This window comes from Sebastes umbrosus, chromosome 4, assembly GCF_015220745.1.
Source record: "Sebastes umbrosus isolate fSebUmb1 chromosome 4, fSebUmb1.pri, whole genome shotgun sequence".
NCBI classification, from domain to species: Eukaryota; Metazoa; Chordata; class Actinopteri; order Perciformes; family Sebastidae; genus Sebastes; species Sebastes umbrosus.
The window spans coordinates 25,968,738-25,986,919 of record NC_051272.1 but is presented as its reverse complement, the minus strand read 5'-3'; the positions used below and the strand labels follow the sequence as shown (position 1 = coordinate 25,986,919).

Below are 18,182 nucleotides of genomic sequence, written 5' to 3'. Positions count from 1 at the left end.
AGGATATTTGTGTGAATGTGTTTCTCACATATCTAAGGGTGTCATCACAAGCAATTTCACAACACAATCAATAATAATAATAACCTGTTGGTGTAAATTTGTGCTCAGTTTGGTTTGAATTATAAATTGAGTGCATTTAAGTAATTCCACCCGTGACCTCGTATCAACGAACAATCGTAAAACCTACTGGATTATTAACAGCTGAATGAAGTTACATTAACAGTTAGCCCAAAACTAGTTTATTATTGAAAAAAAGAATGGTCAAGATCAATACCTCAGAGGCTGAGCTGACCTGACCTTTAGCCCCTAGTGTGGGTTAAAGGTGCCCTGAGGAGTTTCCTTGTAAACAAACTGAAGATCTGTTTACATTCAGTGTTACTAACTCACCAAAATGCATTGTGTGTATCCTTGAAGTCTGACAAATGTGTTGAATGCATTTCCTTCATCACAAAACATTTGCAAAGCCAATTTTTGTAATATTTTAAACTGTGCATTGGTTATACTCATGTCTGCTAGCTAGCTTCATTGCTACATTTGTTGGTGAGTTACAACCACCAACTGTCCATCAGCGGCATAGCGTGTAACTGGCAACAGCATGCATGCATGATCTAAAGAAAACAGAGGCCCACATGTAAAAACATCGCGCCACTAGTATTCATAAACTCAGTGAACCTTTAAGCCCCAAAATACTGGTTCCATCATCCTACACTTTTCATAATGCAACTCAATAGCAGGCCTGTCCTCGACCAAAGAAATTATTAGTTGACTAACACTCACACGATTTTGTCGACAAATCGATTAGTTGATTTAATCGACAGATCTATTTCTCCACAAAGAATCACACGGAAGCACCACTTTAAATGTTGTGTTTACCAGAGATGAGCTCATAAGTTTCTTAGTAATAAGTTAGGGATAGACCGATACCAGTATCGGGTATCGGGTCCGATACCAGTATCAGGTATCGGGTCCGATACTGTGCTCATGTAAAATGGCTCCGATACAACTGCACCGATACCACTTTACGACAACGTGACGTTAACCTCTCGTCACCATCTTTCGGGTCCTATCGCACGCGCTCACGCTCCACCTCTCCAATGGTGCGGGTGAGACGGGCCGGTGGTGCGCCCGACCGTGCAGGGCCGGGATCCCACCTCAGCCGGCGCGCGCCGGCCCTCACTTTAATTCGGGTTTTGCTTGCACCCTCTGACTCGCGCGTGCGTTAGACTCCTTGGTCCGTGTTTCAAGATGGATCGGCTGGGTTGCAGACATGGCCGCAGACCCCTGCGCCTTTTACGTGGGCCGAGCCCCGCCCTGGGGGCACGACGCGGTTGGGGCGCACCTTCGCCCCAAGCCTTTCCAAGCCGACCTAGAGCCGGTATCCGGGACTCCCCAGCCTGCTGTGTGTCGCTCACACCCTCCAGCTGGCTATTAACGAGGGTCTTTTGACACAGAGAAGTACTCGTATCGGTACTCAGTATCGGCGAATGTAAGTACTTGTACTTGTACACGGTCTGAAAAAAAGTGGTATCGGTGCATCCCTGGAATAAGTATTTCAGCATTAAAAAAGTATAAAAAATGACTACTCAACTAAAGACATCTTAGTTGACAAAGACCAAAACGACCAATTAGTCAACTAATCGACTAAGAGGAACAGCCCTACTCAATAGGGTATGTCATTGAACCCTCCCTGCTTGGTAAACTCCCACATCTTTCAAACTCCATATCCCAGTGTTTAACCTAGTCTTTCTTGTACAAATGTGTTGTCTACACGCCCAAACTGAGATAACCTGGATGACATCACTGTGACATTATCAGGGTTGTTTTTATCTATGACAAAGCTCCTCCAGAGCCACAGATGACATTATATTATTGACTGTATATAAAGATGGATGACATGACAGCTCCCTGAAAGTGAAGCCAAAACATCTTGATTGCCCCCTGGTGGTTGGCTGCAGTATAGGTTATAAATCCTTCCTCCTCCATGTTAGCAGATGGGACATGGGCCAAATTAAATAGTCACAGTACACGTCAAATACATTTTTCCCAAAGATGTTTTTTGTTATTTTAGGTAGTTTTTATCACGCTGATGTATGTTCAAGTGTTAATTTTTCTGATAAGTTTGGTTTTAATTAGTTATTTGAGGCTATAAAAAAGGGGTGGGACTTCATGATTGGCAGCTGTGAGTATCTCTCGCTGACAAGCTGCAGCTGTGCTCAACTCGCAATTGGTTCAGGTGGGTGACCTCAATACCGCGGCTCCACCGCCCGATCACTACTGCGCAGACTCTGGCTCCAAATGACGTCAAAGTCTCAAGATGGCAGCTCCCGTATCCAGGATATTTTGACTTCACTTCTGTACAGTGGCGACGCAACGTCTATCTTTATATACAGTCTCTGCATTATACTGTTATATTGTATAACAGTACTCATCAAATCAAGTCAAATTACTTTGATGTGTAAAATCTGTTGAGTTCCCCTTTAATTACAGTGTTCTGTAGGCTTTTATCAGAATTCAGCTCAAAACTAAACATAACCACCAAGTATGAAATAAAATAAGACTTAATTCCAAAGATAAGGATGAATAGATGAATTACAGTTACAGAGACACTTTTATCATTAGTTTCTTTTCTTAACATCACATGCCAAGCATATCAGGCATTCTATACATACTGTCATTTTCCAGTGACTTTGTTTATATGTGTGAATAAAGTTGGACTCAGACCATGGTCACTGTGAGTGGCCACTGCCAAGATCCAGAGAACAAAGGTTCTACTATAAAGATTTAAAACGAAAACAAGACAGTCTGACAACAATCCTCCAAGCCTTTGTCTACTGACACATAAACATTTATTGTGTGTTGTGCTCTGACTATCTGTAAGTTCTATTCTAACAATGCAGACTGTCACATGGTTGTGTCATTTACTGCTGTGAGTTGAAAATGGATTTGGAAAAAGAGTTTTTCCGCTGTGAATATTCCTGCTTTTTTTCTGTTTCGACTTTATCTTTCCTCTTGTGCCCTCAACCCCCTGACCACCATGTCCCTATACACGCCGTAAACACACACACATACAATGTCATCCGTGAATGGTTCAGTGATCTCTGACATGGGAGGAAGTGTAGTAGCCATATAGCAGCCTAGAGCCTGAGTAAAGCCCCTTGCCTCCCACCAACCAATCAGACCACTCCTCTGCTCCGACCAATCACCTTTCTGGGCCTTCCAGCCCTGGCTGGGGCCATCTGACCTGCTTATTGACGAGTCAAGATCTGTTCGGTGGCCGAGGTTTGTGGAATGCTGTGGATGCCGGGGCAGCCTGTTCAGCAGACTCTAGATCCACCCCCACACACACACACACACACACTCTCACACATACATACACAAAGATCATTCATTCTCCTCTCTTCTTGATTCACACGTGTCAAATGTCACACAAAGGGTGGAATAGCATGGAACGGCGTTGCATGGATGTACGCATTTTCCAAACCTGCTCACACATTAGTTATGAAAATATTAGGGCTGTCAATCAATAAAATATTTAATCGCACAGTTGTCCATAGTTAATCACGATTATAGCAGCAGTAGGCAGGTTGGAGCAAATAAGATTTAAAAGTTTAAAAGTTTTTTTTTTTAAACGGTCACTATATCCTGACAGTTGTGCATGAGACAGGTATTCTGAAAAAAATCATGTGCCTCTGTGTCCCCCGGTGCTCCTGATGGCATCTGCAAGATTTCACAGACCGGAGGAAAACAACCAATCATAGCCGAGCTGGAGCCTTGTCGTCTCTGAGCAGCTGTCGATCACTCGCAAACTCCAATCAAACGGTCAAACCGGGCAGCGCTGATCAAATACGAATCAATATTATGTTACTGTAAGTGTGTCACCCGGCCGCCATGTTGAGATCAGTTTAGGAAATACCAAGCACCGCCCACCAGCTGGAGCAAACTTTCTCATTGTACAGCTAAACGGTACACTACAAGATGTTTCTGAAAACATTTGAGGTGAGAAATAGGCATTACAGTAACAGAATATTGATTCATATTTGATCAGCGCTGCCTAGTTTAATTGTTTGATTGGAGTTTGCGAGTGATTGACAGCTGCCTCCGTTGAATGAACAGCCAATAGGAACGCTCTCTGTCTGAAGTGACTTGTGATTGGTCAAAGTCTTCTGTCACGGGCTAGATTTTCTAAAGCCTGAAAACAGAGTCATGAGGAGATGTAGAGGTCTAGTTTTCTCTCAGAACACTTGAATTACAATGTGCTGAAAAGTTGTTATGGAATTTTTGCCCAATGATGCCCAAAATATTCTTCCTACTGCAGGTTTAATTGCAAATAAATCGCACATTTTTTTATCTGTTCAAAATGTACCTTAATGGGAGATTTATGTATTATTTATTTGTATATACAAATGTATGTATATATTTATTATTGGAAATCAATTAACAACACAAAACAATGACAAATATTGTCCAGAAACCCTCACAGGTACTGCATTTAGAATTAAAAATATGCTCAAATCATAACATGGCAAACTCAAGCCCAACAGGCAACAACAGCTGTCAGTGTGCTGACCTGACTATGACTTGCCCCAAACTGCATGTGATTATCGTAAAGTGGGCATGTCTGTAAAGGGGAGACTCGTGGGTACCCATAGAACCTATTTTCATTCACATATCTTCAGGTCAGAGGTCAAGGGACCCCTTTGAAAATGGTCATGCGAGTTTTTCCTCGCCAAAATTTAGCTTAAGTTTGGAGCGTAATTTAGCTTCCTTTGTAACAAGCTAGAATGACATGGTTGGTACCAATGGATTCCTTAGGTTTTAAAAAATCACAAGTTGCGTTAATGCGTTAAAGAAATTAATGAATCTGCGTTGACGCATTATTATCGCGTTAACTTTGACAGCCCTAGAAAATATTTTTGGTTGCTCGGTTTCCACTACAGATGGTCTGCAGCCGTGGTAGACAGATTACTGTTGATTACCTTAACTCTGACTGACTCAGTGTGTTTGTGTGCCAGTGTGCGTTTGTCCCGAACTCTGTGGATTTATCCGTGTGTGTCCTGGACTGAGGTCTCTGACTTGTTTGTGGTTGTCCTGACTCGCCTGTGTATGTGTGTTTGTGCTCACTTTTGTGTCCATCTGCACATAGGGGTTAATTAACTCATGCGTTCATCATTTGTTTTTATATATATATGTGTGTGTGTGTGTGTGTGTGGTAGTGTGTGCGTGTCCCTTAATAGTACAGCGTTCTCCACTGCTGACCTCTGTGTCTGATCCTGCTGTGGAGGCCTGCCCATTTCATTAGCATGTTGGAGCAGTGAGCCTGGCTTTAGAGGCAATATCCGTGTCAGCAGATTAATCTAATACCTCCCCACACACACACAACCACACAGACACACACACAACCACACAGAAGTATATACACAGATGCACAAAAGAATGCATGGAGAGACGACACAGTATGCGCTAAAAGAAACACACCAATGCACATGAAATAGACACAAAGACAAAGTCACCCATTTGGCTTAGGTTCATACATGCACACAGATACACATATACAAGTACGCATCTAATATCTCGGCTCACTCACGACCTACTTTCACTAACCCTGCTTTGCTTTTTGGCAACGACGGACAAGCTGTGATTGAGGAGAGACACTGACAGAGCAGCACTGAGCTCTCAGCTCGGTCAGTGCAGGAAGAGGAAGTCCAGCAAAACCAGTGCTTGACGTGGAAAAAATTAAGTGACTTTGAGCATGTTAATATTGTGTTAGTCATAATAATCAGCTGTGGTTTTATTGCTATTATTTTACTTGGGCTATACATCTTCTAGAGCAAGGGTTCTCAAACTTTTTGGGGCCAGGGACCCCTTAAAGGGGAGAACATTTTCCAAAGACCCGCTCATTATCGTAACGCAAATTAAGCATAATGCTTACTAGCATTTGTACTCTTAGATGCCATTGGAACTATTTGTATTCTAAAACTTTTCAGACCTGTTTGATAGTGATAAACAGAAACACATTTCAATTTGAATCATGTTAACACCACTTTGTTTTGTATTGCGGGTGTTTTGTAATCAGATGTCGCTTTAGCTTGGCCGGCCTCATGGCTTCGTTGGCTAGCACCTGAAGATGAACATGACACATTTTGGTCTCCCGTCGCTGTCGCTCGATATAACTGTCATCATAGTTTCTCAATTTACCTAGTTTTGGCTTAGCGTCACTTGACGATGTGGACTGACTCAAATATTTCTCCATGCTCGCCAGCTAGCTAGCTGGCTAATAAGCTAAGCAGAAGCAGAAACGGTTCGTTTTGCCCTGACGGAAGTGACCGATTCATGACAGATACACGTGATGTGTCACAATCATATCAGAGTTTCTATTGGCCCAAAACTAATGTGGGTAGTAGAAATGGACACACTACGCTTGTTTTACTGGCATAAATGGTCCCAATCTGTATATATGCACTTTTTAATGATACAGTACGATTATAAAATGTATAGCAAATTATTTTGCGGATGCCCTGACAGAATGCCACGGACTCCACTTTGAGAATCACTGTTCTATAGTAGGTCTATAATACAATAATATTCCCACTGGAACATTATGGGGTTAAGGTGGTGTGTTTGTGTATTTACCCGTAGTGTTAATTTTAAAGTGCTTTCCTGTGTTATTTGTAGCCTACAGTAGAGTATTATTTAGGTTATAAAAGCAGTGTCTCAGTCAGGATGCTCCTACATATTATGCAGCAGAATAAAGAGACAAATTCTGAATAACTAGAGTGAATAAAAGATATTAGGAGATATTGGGTTTGGGAGTCTACCAGCCTTCGTCTGAATATTTAATTGTTCTGGAAATGTTTTCCCTAAAAGAGCAGATTCAGAAAACTTTTAAATAATGTTTCATTAATTATATCTGTTCACAAATAAAAAGTTATGACGAGCAGTTCACTAATTATTTTACAAAAAGGACGTGAACATTGAATTGATAAATTACAGTACCCTCGTTCTCAAAAAACGCTGGCGCTGTGCCCCGTTGTGAATCTCCTAGAGAACCTGATAGGGTCAGGAGAGGACAGAGAAGAGTACCAGCAGCTTGTGAGAAGTGCCGACCATAACTGCAAGTGAGTCTCTGATGTTAGTAAATGTAGTTGTTTCCTCTCGCTGTAGGGGATTCGTGGTGTAGACCTAGAGTCCTTCCTTGTTGTCAGCTCTTTGTCGTACAGAAATCACTAGATGATCGTTGTAGATCCAGTCTGTATGTTTTGACATTTAGATTCACTGGAGCGAAGTGAATGAGATGTGTCTTGTATTCTCTGTTGAGATGTTACATTCAAAGAAAGACAGAAAGTAATTTCCGCTCTCGTCTAAAATGACATTTCTGAGGTTGTCTTTTAGCTTTGGGGGGCATGTGGGAATCTGTCTGGTGTCAGTATATTTCTCTTGGTTAGGCATGTAACCGTGTAGAGAATGCTTTACAGCGTCTCAAGACTGGTGTGTGTATGTATGTATATATATATATATATAGGTTATTTGAGGTCAGGCTACTCGCTTGGCTTGCTTTGCTCAGTGCACAAAGCTTATTTCTTTTTTTCAGAGGTTATTTGAGGTTTTTCTATCAGCTGAAAAGAATGACATGGTTAAGTGCACTGATGTAAAATTAGAACTGAGAACATACTAGTAGCAGAGCCTCCTCATCTTCGAAGGCCTTGTGAACCACAACCTTATTTTGAGGTCATGCAGATTGTTTATGCAATGCTTCAGTGGGCTTGATGGTTCCTTCCTATTGCGATAACGCGTTAGCGCAAATTAATTTGAATGCCACTAATTTCTTTAACGCATCAATGCAACTTGCGATTTTTATGTTGTAGCGGGCTCAGTTTTAAAGCTAGAGTTAAGATCATCATATGAAACTAGAAAACCTAAAGAATCCATTGGTACCAACCATGTCATACTAGCTTGTCATGAAGGAGGCTAAATAACGCTCCAAACTTTACCCTATTTTTAAACTAAATTTCGGCGAGGAAAAACTGTCATGGCCATTTTCAAAGGGGTCCCTTGAACTCTGACCTCAAGATAAGTGAATGGAAATGGGTTCTAAGGGTACCCACGATTCTCCTCTTTACAGACATGCCCACTTTATGATAATCACATGCAGTTTGGGTCAATTTTCTGTTTCTGGACAATAGTTGTCATAGTTGTTTTGTGTTGTTAATTGATTTGCAATAATAAATATACATATATTAGCATAAATCAAGCATATTTGTCCACTACCAAGTTGATAAGAGTATTAAATACTTGTACTTTAAGGTACATTTGGAACAGATAAAAAAGGTGCGATTAATTTGCGATTGATTGACAGCACTAATATAAATATATCCAGGACACGTGTAATGATCATGTCATGCAACTGCTGAATTAGGATACTGGCACCTTTTTTGGTCCAATTCAGGTATTGTCTACAGCTGCAGTAAGCTGTGGTTGAATAAATAAAGCACAATTACAGACACATGCATCAGTACATCAGCAGGAACAAGAAACAATTGAGGAGTTAAATGAGCAAGTTATGACATCCTCATCTCCCCCATGTATTCTCCTGGTTCAGCCTCTTGAGCTGCCGTTCCTGTTAGCAGTGACTCACCAGTTTCCTTACATAGACGAGATCCTCCTGCTGGTCATCCACAGCACTGCACCGCATGCCACAGAGTCAGAAAGTGTGTGTATGTGTGTGTGTCTGTGTGAATTTTCGTGATACGCCCTGGAGGCAGTGGTAGTCAGATGGGAAAATCTGAGCAGCAGAAGTCAATGAGTAACTGTCTCCCCTCCTTCAGCAGCAACTACTGTGAAGAGTGACCTCGAGCAAGTCACTTCACCTCAGATACCCCCGATGATTCAGAAGCTGTTCATACTGAGGAGCATTCACTTGATGTGTGCAGTATTAGGACTGAATAGGAAGCAGACTATTGCTGTAACCTCTTTCCAGTGTTGTTATTCACAGGGGTTTGGCTAACAACACATTTTTCATAAGGGGTCAAGTATAAAATAACACAACTAATCCTAATCCTTGTCCTATTTTAGGATGGGACAAGCACTCATACGGTTACCATGGCGATGACGGCCACTCCTTCTGCTCCTCCGGGACCGGCCAACCATACGGCCCGACATTCACCACGGGGGACGTGATTGGCTGCTGCGTTAACCTCATCAACAACACTTGCTTTTACACCAAAAATGGCATCAGTTTAGGTTGGTGTGTATTATATATGTACACGGATTGATTATAATTGTGTTACATGCACACTAATTGATAATTTGTTATTTATTGCTTAATTTATAGCTTGAAATCATCATGTGTATTTTAACTGTTTGTCCCTTTATTCCTCAGGTGTAGCCTTCACAGACCTCCCTGTAAGTATCATTATTTGCAGCATCATTATCATGATGTACCAACTAAACTTTACCAGTGCTTTCTTTTCCTATTAACCCTCTGAGACCCGCGATCCCGACCGATATTACTGTCTTTCAGGGGCTGTAGTGGGTTCAGTTTTAGAGCTAGAGTGAAGGTACAGATGTCATATGAAACTAGAAGGAATCCATTGGTACCACGTCATGCTAGCTTGACAAAGTTGCAAAGTTAGGCCAAATTTTGGCGAGGAAAACTGTCACGGCCATTTTCAAAGGGGTTCCTTGACCTCTGATCTCAAGATACAGTGTATGAATGAAAATGGGTTCTATGGGTACCCACGAGTCTCCCCTTTACAGACATTCCCACTCTAGTAATCACATGCAGCCTGTAAACAGAGCCATGAGGAGGTGCAGAAGTCTAGTTTTCTCTCAGAACACTTGAATTACAATATGCTGAAAGGTTATTATGGAATTTTTGCCCAATGATGCCAAACATATACTGCCTCCTGCCACTTTAAGCTAATATTATGATACCAAACCCACATTATCCTTATCATACCATTCCTGTAACTGCAATGACTGACAAACTGTATAATAATATATAGCTGGATATTGACCATGCAGGTCCATCTAATTGCAGCTTATGTTGGCAGTCGGGTTGGAAACTAACCTTTTTTTGTCCAGTGGCCGCAGTAACTGGAACATTCCCCTGAAAACAAACCCCTCCCAAACAGCCACTTTAACCGTTTTACCAGCCAAATAGTTTTTAAGAATAGAACAAGAACTCAACATCACAGTTGGCTGTTGGCCACAGTTGCTGCAAGAGCAGATGGAGTTACCAACCACTGTCAAACCCAACCAGCATTCAAACGGATGTTGGTGTTGATTTCATACGCTGTCAGTGGTTTTTGCATAAACCAAAAGACAAAGTCAATCTGAACACTATACTCTAATGATAGCCTAGTAAAAAAGACAGCTTATAGTGACTATGTTTACATGCACCAAATACTTTGCCCTTATTCCAAAAAAGACAATATTCCTGCTAAGCTGTTTACATGGCTAATGAAAATTAATATTCCACTAATATTCCTGTTTACATGCAGCCGTGCATACTGTGATTAACGTTAAACTTCCCCAAGGGATACACCGACATGATATTGGAATGGATATCGGGCCGATACTGATTCAAATAGCTGAATCTGATATCAGTGACAATGGGGCCGATCTATTCAATTCAGTTCTATGTTTATATGCTATATACATTATATACTGGAATTTAAATTCCTGTTTAAGTTTTGACCAATTTGTTGCTGCATTAAAAAGGTTTACACTTGAATTATAATTCCTGTTAATTTTGAGGATTTTTTACCAAGTTGCTGGTGTACGATTTATTATTTTAATAATACATAATAATTCACAAAATGTATATCTAAATACTAAAATTGAACTTATCACACCAACGATACAGTACAAAACCGTGGACCTCTATCCGACACGATACCGTTTTGACAGGGTATCGTGATACCTTTCTAGTATTGGTATACCGTGCAACACTACACTGGACAGTAGACTGTAGGATATAGATTTGGAGGGACAAGAACTGCTACCATTATTTCAGTGTTAATGGAGTAACAGACATGTGTGCTCTTGTTCTAATGTAGCATTTGCTCCATTTATATCCACACAGTTGGTCACATTTTGTTTTACAAAGTTAGGAAAGCAATTCAAGTCAAGTCTGATATTGCCTTACACATAAAGGAATGATCCCAGTCACTTCCACACAGTGAGACATACAGCTTATTAATTAGACATTGGTATCGGATCGGTACTCAGTATCGGCCGATACCCAAAGCTATCGGTATCGGGACTGAAAAAGTCGGATCGGTGCCTCACTAACATCCCCATGACGTATGTCATGCTGACCTATAAACAACCCATATGCAGAAATGCAGAAATTGACTGTTATAACCTGAATTATATTTTATCTTTAATATCCACCAGCCCAACCTGTACCCCACTGTGGGGCTCCAAACTCCGGGTGAGATCGTCGACGCTAACTTTGGCCAGCAGCCGTTCGTCTTCGACATCGAGGACTATATGAGTGAATGGCGGGCCAAGATCCATGGCATGATCGCCCGCTTCCCCATAGGAGAGAGGCTGGGGGAGTGGCAGGCTGTCCTGCAGAAGTAAGATTCACACACACACACACACACACACACACACACACACATACGGGAACACAGTTTTGAGTGATGCTACAGTAATAAAGCTTCACCTGAAAGCTGTGAAAATGACAGTATGTAGCAGCTGAAGAAAAATAATTTAAATAATAAGCAGCAAAAGCTGACAGTGTTGCACTTGACAAGGGTACACTTTACACAAAACATTACACTATTTACACTGTGTATCCAAAACGTGATATATCTTATTCCTCTGTGCCATAGAGCTCCACTGTTGTCTAATACACTGTCTAAACTATCACTAAAACATTACTGTTGCACTGGGTGACATGTTCCTTTATTACCATGGAGATTGGCACTGTAGTTTATTTGCTGCTGCTGTAAATATTCTCTAGTTCACGAATGTGGATTTATCCACCGCTGAAAATAGTCCCTAACAAATGCACTATTTACTGATGTTTGAGTAAGGTTTGGACTAACAAACTGTTGGTTTTGGTCCTTTTGTGGGATTCGTTGACAATATGAATATAGAATATCACCAGACTTATCGTTTAAGAAATTCAACCTTCAAACTATTTTGTTACGTTTTGTTTCCAGTATGGTGTCCAGTTACCTGGTGCATCATGGGTACTGTGCCACCGCAACAGCCTTCGCCAGAGCCACAGAGACCCTGATACAAGAGGACCAGACATCTATAAAGAACAGACAGAGTGAGTGAACAAACCAACCACACACAAATTATTTCACATTTTCATTTGACTTGTTGCAAATATTACACACAGTATGGAATTATTACACAGCACCAAAGAACGTGCCGGTTTTGGTGTTAAAGTTTTTCTCCTGAACTAACTAAGCTGTAGTTGCCTATTTTTACAACAGCATACTTCCAGTACTCACTAGGTTTTAGTAAAGTAAACTTTCCTTATCATCAAATATGACATTTCATCTATCCATATCAGATATTACAAATGGACAAAATGTTTAAAGCTGCAGTCGGTAACTTTGAGCAAATATGATAAAAAGTTACTTTATAAAACTGTCACTATGTCCGAACGAACTAGGCAGCGCTGATCAAATATGAATCAAGATTCTGTTACTGCAGTGGTTCTCAAACTGTTAGGCGCAGAGGCACGACAGGTGAGGCCCGTGTGACCGGGGTAAAATGTGATACCCAATTAACCTGTTCCACTCCTTGAGGGGTGCCCTCGGGCAGACCGTACTTTTTTCGGAGGCTGTAGCAGGCTCAGTTTTAGAGCTACAGGTGGAGGTATCATATGAAACTAGAAAACCTAAGGAATCCATTGGTACCAACCAAGGTCACACTAGCTTGTTGGGAAGAACGCCAAATAACTCTACAAATTTTGGCGAAGAAAAACTAGCTTTGTGATTTTCAAAGGGGTCCCTTGACCTCTGACCTCAAATTATGTGAATGCGAATGGTTTCTATGGTAACCCACGAGTCTCCCCTTTACAGACATGCCCACTTAATGATAATCACATGCAGTTTGGGGCAAAATACATGCCGTTTTTTGCATGCATGAAAATATTTTTTGTACTGACCTGTGACCTCGATGAATGCCACACTGGCCTCTATCAAATGTTTGCTGTGAAAGCATGGTTCCTCTTGATCAATATACTGTAACTAGCAGCCTGTTTCTTTTGTCTAACAGGAATACAGAAGCTGGTGCTGGCAGGACGGGTGGGCGAAGCCATAGAGGCTACTCAGCAGCTTTATCCCGGCCTGTTAGAACACAACCCCAACCTACTATTCATGTTGAAGTAAGTCCGACTGATTGAAAGATTAAGGTCGAATGCAGGACAAAGATGCTGTGCAGTAAATTATCTGTAAAGCCGAGCATTGATTGTTTACCTTCATTAATGCAGCTGTGGATGTGGAATTAGCTTGATGAGAAACACTGTGCTTAAAAGCGTACTTTTCCAATAAAAACCAGTATAACACCAGCATGCCTTGCTTTTTAGGTGTCGTCAGTTCGTGGAGATGGTGAACGGTACAGACAGCGAGGTTCGCTGCTTGACCATTCGCTCCCCCAAGTCCCAGGACAGTTACCCTGGCTCACCCAGCCTCAGCCCCCGCCACGGAGCCAGCAACGCACACCTGCACACCGGAGGTACACATCTCCTCTAAACGTCTGTCCATCTGTCTGAAGAGCAACACATTGACAAAGATGAAAACTGGCCACCAAAAAAGAATGATTTTTCCCAGTCACTGTAAGAAATGAGACATGTGTCTGTGTTTTACTGTTACCCCCCACACAGGAGCAGACAGCCCAACCTGCAGTAACGGAGTGACTCCCCCCAACAAGTCAAAGAGCCACGGTGGCATTGGCAGCAGCGGCGTCAAATACCCCAGCGTGTCCTCCTCCGCCTCCTCTTCCACCTCCTCCTCCCCTTCCTCCGTCAACTACTCCGAGTCCAACTCCTCCGACTCCACTAAGAGCCAGCCACACAGCGCCAACAGCACCCAGGAAACCAGGTAGGAAGTAGGGGTGGGACAAATATATTCACCTATGTATTATGGTGCTTCATTTGAGTCTATGCAGAGGAAGAAGGAAGTTACTGCTTTTATTGTTGTAGTCAGAGTAACGTGACGTCATATCCGTTCATGAAAAACAAAGCCAAAGCCAAGGCTTATTGAAAGAGGCTGGGACATGGTCTTGAGCTATGGGGTACAACACATGCGCAGTGTCACTGGAACTGCGTTCGTGCGTTGCTATTGGATCAATTTCGGCGAGCGCAGACCAGATTTTACTGCACATGTGTATACCCTTCAATAATATGACGCGTGACATCTCCTCTTTTCAGCCTCCTTGGATGGAGCTAGCCGAAACGAGAGAGTAGAAAACGGCGGAGGGTCCACATGGATACAACCTGCACCCTCACATTTTAAATCCAAAGTCGTAAACACTACGCATACAGTAAAGTATGGAAACACGTTGGGTTTCACACACTGCCAGGAAAAGCAGAGCTAAACATCATGGCTAAAGCTGCATGCTAACTCTGTCATGGCAATTTCCAGCAACCGAAAAATCTAAGAATTAAGACATTTCCCTCACAAATTAGTGGTATTTTCTTTTTAATTTATAAGGGACATGTAATGTTTTATACTTCTGGTGAATATAATCCAATCAATCTTATTTCCGTATATGTTTTTTTTATATACAGTTCCTTATTGTTAACACCTTATTTTGAAAACAGGACGTAGTCACACGTGTATACTTCCGCTAACTCTGCTAAGTCCGTCTCTAGCTCTCCCGTTAGCTCCGTTCTCTTTATACGATATATTTGACTTCAGGACATCTGACTACATACATGCAGAAAATAAACATGTTTACTCTTTCAATTTAGATATTTTCAAAATTAAAATTTCCTAGAAGTGTATGATTCTACTTTTCCCATGGTCTAGTGTTAAAAAAGTTTACAAAAATTGCAATAAATCTTAATAATGAATCACAATACTTGTACAATCGCAATACTTAAAAATTGCAATACATATCGAATCGGCATCCAAGTATCGTGACAGTAGTAGTACAGTAGGAAGGCCTGTCTGTTTCATTTAGAGCAGATACACCCAGACTTGTTGATCCTGGCATTATCTCTACAGCTGATATACTGCACAACAAGTATGGTGTAAGGTATTAGTAGTGGCATCAGATGCAGCACATACCCTCAATTTATGGTTGCAAATAAATAGAGATGTAGGTTATGCTGTAGTTATGCTCAGTATGATCACAATTGATCATCAAAGGTGCCACATGGGATAGTTTTTCCATCAATAAGTCATTACCACAGCCATTTTAAGACATGAATATGTAACCAGTGCAAGCAAATAAAAAAACATTGGCAGCATTTATGATACTGCACTACGTTTTTACTTTGTGTGCCACTAGATTATTTATAGAAGGAAATCAGTTTGATTGCACAATGTTGAAACAGGAGCCATTTTACTGAAGTGAATGCATATTATTTTGTGTTAAACTTTATTTTCTCAATCTACTTCTAGCTATGAGTGATGTGGTCTTACAGGGACACATTGTTATTACCGGTACCTGCCAAAGGTTCAGTTATTTCACATGAGATTCCTGTCTGTGCTGGTTTGTCTCTGCTCTTCTCACTGGTTGAAATGGGCGGGGCTCAGTTGGAAAAAGGTGACATTACATCTTTCAGTGAGCCGATCAAGACGAAGCAACATCTGAATCAGAATCTGGTGACCGTTGTGGGGTTATTTGCTGAAGTTGCCAGACAGACAGTGTCAATCAAATCTGATCAAACCACACCCACACTCTGAAGAAGCAGATTAGAGTTTTTTACTCTCAAACTCTTAATAAATAATGAACTTTAACTTTGTTGCTTACTTAGTCACTAATAGTTAATGTTGTAGGAAAATACTTTTTTGAAATCAGGGGCTTTAAGGGGTCATAGGATCATAGTCTGTAAATAAGAAGTGGACGTAGTCACTGTGGCGTCACCCATTGGTTTGTGGAGTGCCGTTCGGCATTTTGGACGTCGCTATCTTGGTTTCTTTGGGCATTTTTAGGCGACCAAAATGTTACAAATAATTGTCATGAACTAAAAACACACTGTGAAAGGGTTAAAGTTCTAAGATGGAAACACGGACAACTCTCAGACTGGACAAGACCATGGTAGCAACCTGTCAATCACAAAGCCATGCTCTAAAGCATCCCCTGCTTTATGGTCTATTTGACTATAAATGGGACCATAATTTACTAAATGAACATCATGCTGTATTGAAGAAGACTTGAAACCAGCGATTGAGACCATAAACTCATGTTTACAATGTTTACTGAGGTAATAAATCAAGTGAGAAGTAGGGTTATTCTCTCATAGACTTCTATACAATCAGACTTCTTTTTGCAGCCAGAGGAGTCGCCGCCTGCTGGCTGTTAGAAAGATGCAAGTTTAAGGCACTTTGCTTCACTTTTCAGACCCGTAGGTTGCCCACTGTATAGGATCTGTTTCTTAGCATGGTCTACATGTAGCAACATCTTCATGACGCAACAGGGTAGCATCTTGGAAGGACAGTTTTGTTTTTTGTTCTTTTTTCATAAGCTGGGTCTTATTTTTTGTATTTCTGGCCATCATTCTGTAGGTGATGATGACACTTTACTCTCTGTTGCTGTGCTAGTAACAGCTTAACAATGTGCAAGTAAAATTAGGGACTAGATAAGTGGTTTAGTCAAAATAGTTAAACTGGTTGGGTGTCTTAAATGCTTGTATCTGATGCCTCAGTGGACTTCTGTTGTAAAGGGGTCCTGTCTCCAGGTTTCAGAATAAAGTGTTATCATACACTATGGAAAAATGGCTAAAACTACAGAAGGTACCATTTGTAAAACTCCTTAATATGGGCTTCATCACCTCTGTTCAGTGTTATCTTTAGTCACGTTTACATTGTTAGTTGTTGCCCTATCTGTAAAGTTAAAATTAACTGATGAGGCAATTGGGCCAGTGGCTTTAAAAGACCAGATACCTGGAGCATAACACATTAGCATTATGTTCATATGATTTTTTCATGAACCGTCATCCTTGGAGTTTAACGCTCCCGTGTGCCATCTTTTCTGTGTGTGTGTGTGTGCAGTGACAGTGAGATGGAGATCGAAGCAGAGCACTATACCAATGGGGTTGTTGAGGGCTCCTCAGCGCGGATCATGAATGGCACATACAAACACGAAGAGATCCTTCAGCCAGACGACAACAGCATTGGCAATGGGGTCACAGGTACACACACACACACACACACAGATCTAAACTCTGCATGCTCCGCTTAGTCGCATATAAGTAACGTCATGAATCTTTCTTGGTTTTTCCCCCTTTATTTCACTTATTCGTTCCTTTATTGGATTAATCTGTATGTCCTTTGTTGTATACCTTGCCTCTTGTATGCCTTTCCCATATTTTTTTTTACATTCAACCTCCAGCAGGATGTTTCTATGTGTCTACTTTAACTGTGTGTGCACGCGTGTGTCTCTGTTGCCAGCAGATGAGGGTTGTAGTAATGGCAGACAGCTTTGCGGAGGGAACCAGGCAGCCACAGAGAGGATGATCCAGTTTGGACGGGAGCTGCAGGCGCTCAATGAACAGCTGTGCCGCGAGTATGGCAAGAACGCAACACACAAGAAGATGTTACAGGTATTACTGCACGTGCACACACTTTTGATTCCAACAAACAGCTGTGCTTCAACAGATTAAAGTGATGCCAAAACTGGGCTGAAGAGATTTCTCCTGTTGGCACCAGTTACAATCCTGGTCGCAGCATTCTGTAACACGCTGTAGGAATTTGAGCTTTTTTTGATTTAGGATGTGCTGTGATGGAGCAGATAGAGTCCCAACTGAAACGACCAGTGGATCAGTTCTCTGGTGCACAGGAGAAGGCTCACATTACTTTGTACTGCAGGCTGCGTCCTCTGATTCATAAGCAGCCGCTTGGAGAACAATAGAGTCTCTGGAAAAACACTACAAACTGTATGGGAATGATAAAGGCTCTGCCAAGGGGCTTGTCTGTAGTTGTTTGGTAAAGCTGCAGTCAGTAACTTTGAGCAAATATGATTAAAAAAGTATTTTTTTATAAAAT

The 18,182-nt window shown here is 41.5% G+C and overlaps 1 protein-coding gene across 2 annotated transcripts in view; it reads left to right on the top strand.

Annotated features, from left to right (window-relative positions):
• ranbp10 (RAN binding protein 10) overlaps positions 1-18,182 on the top strand; it is a 48,873-nt gene that overhangs the window by 21,343 nt on the left and 9,348 nt on the right. For both annotated transcript variants that reach the window (XM_037766716.1, XM_037766715.1), the window contains exons 4-12: positions 9,070-9,237; positions 9,377-9,399; positions 11,398-11,582; positions 12,174-12,286; positions 13,246-13,354; positions 13,556-13,704; positions 13,853-14,069; positions 17,190-17,329; positions 17,592-17,740. In XM_037766716.1, coding sequence (XP_037622644.1) covers positions 9,070-9,237; positions 9,377-9,399; positions 11,398-11,582; positions 12,174-12,286; positions 13,246-13,354; positions 13,556-13,704; positions 13,853-14,069; positions 17,190-17,329; positions 17,592-17,740 — 1,253 coding nt within the window. The remainder of the gene's footprint in view (positions 1-9,069; positions 9,238-9,376; positions 9,400-11,397; positions 11,583-12,173; positions 12,287-13,245; positions 13,355-13,555; positions 13,705-13,852; positions 14,070-17,189; positions 17,330-17,591; positions 17,741-18,182) is intronic.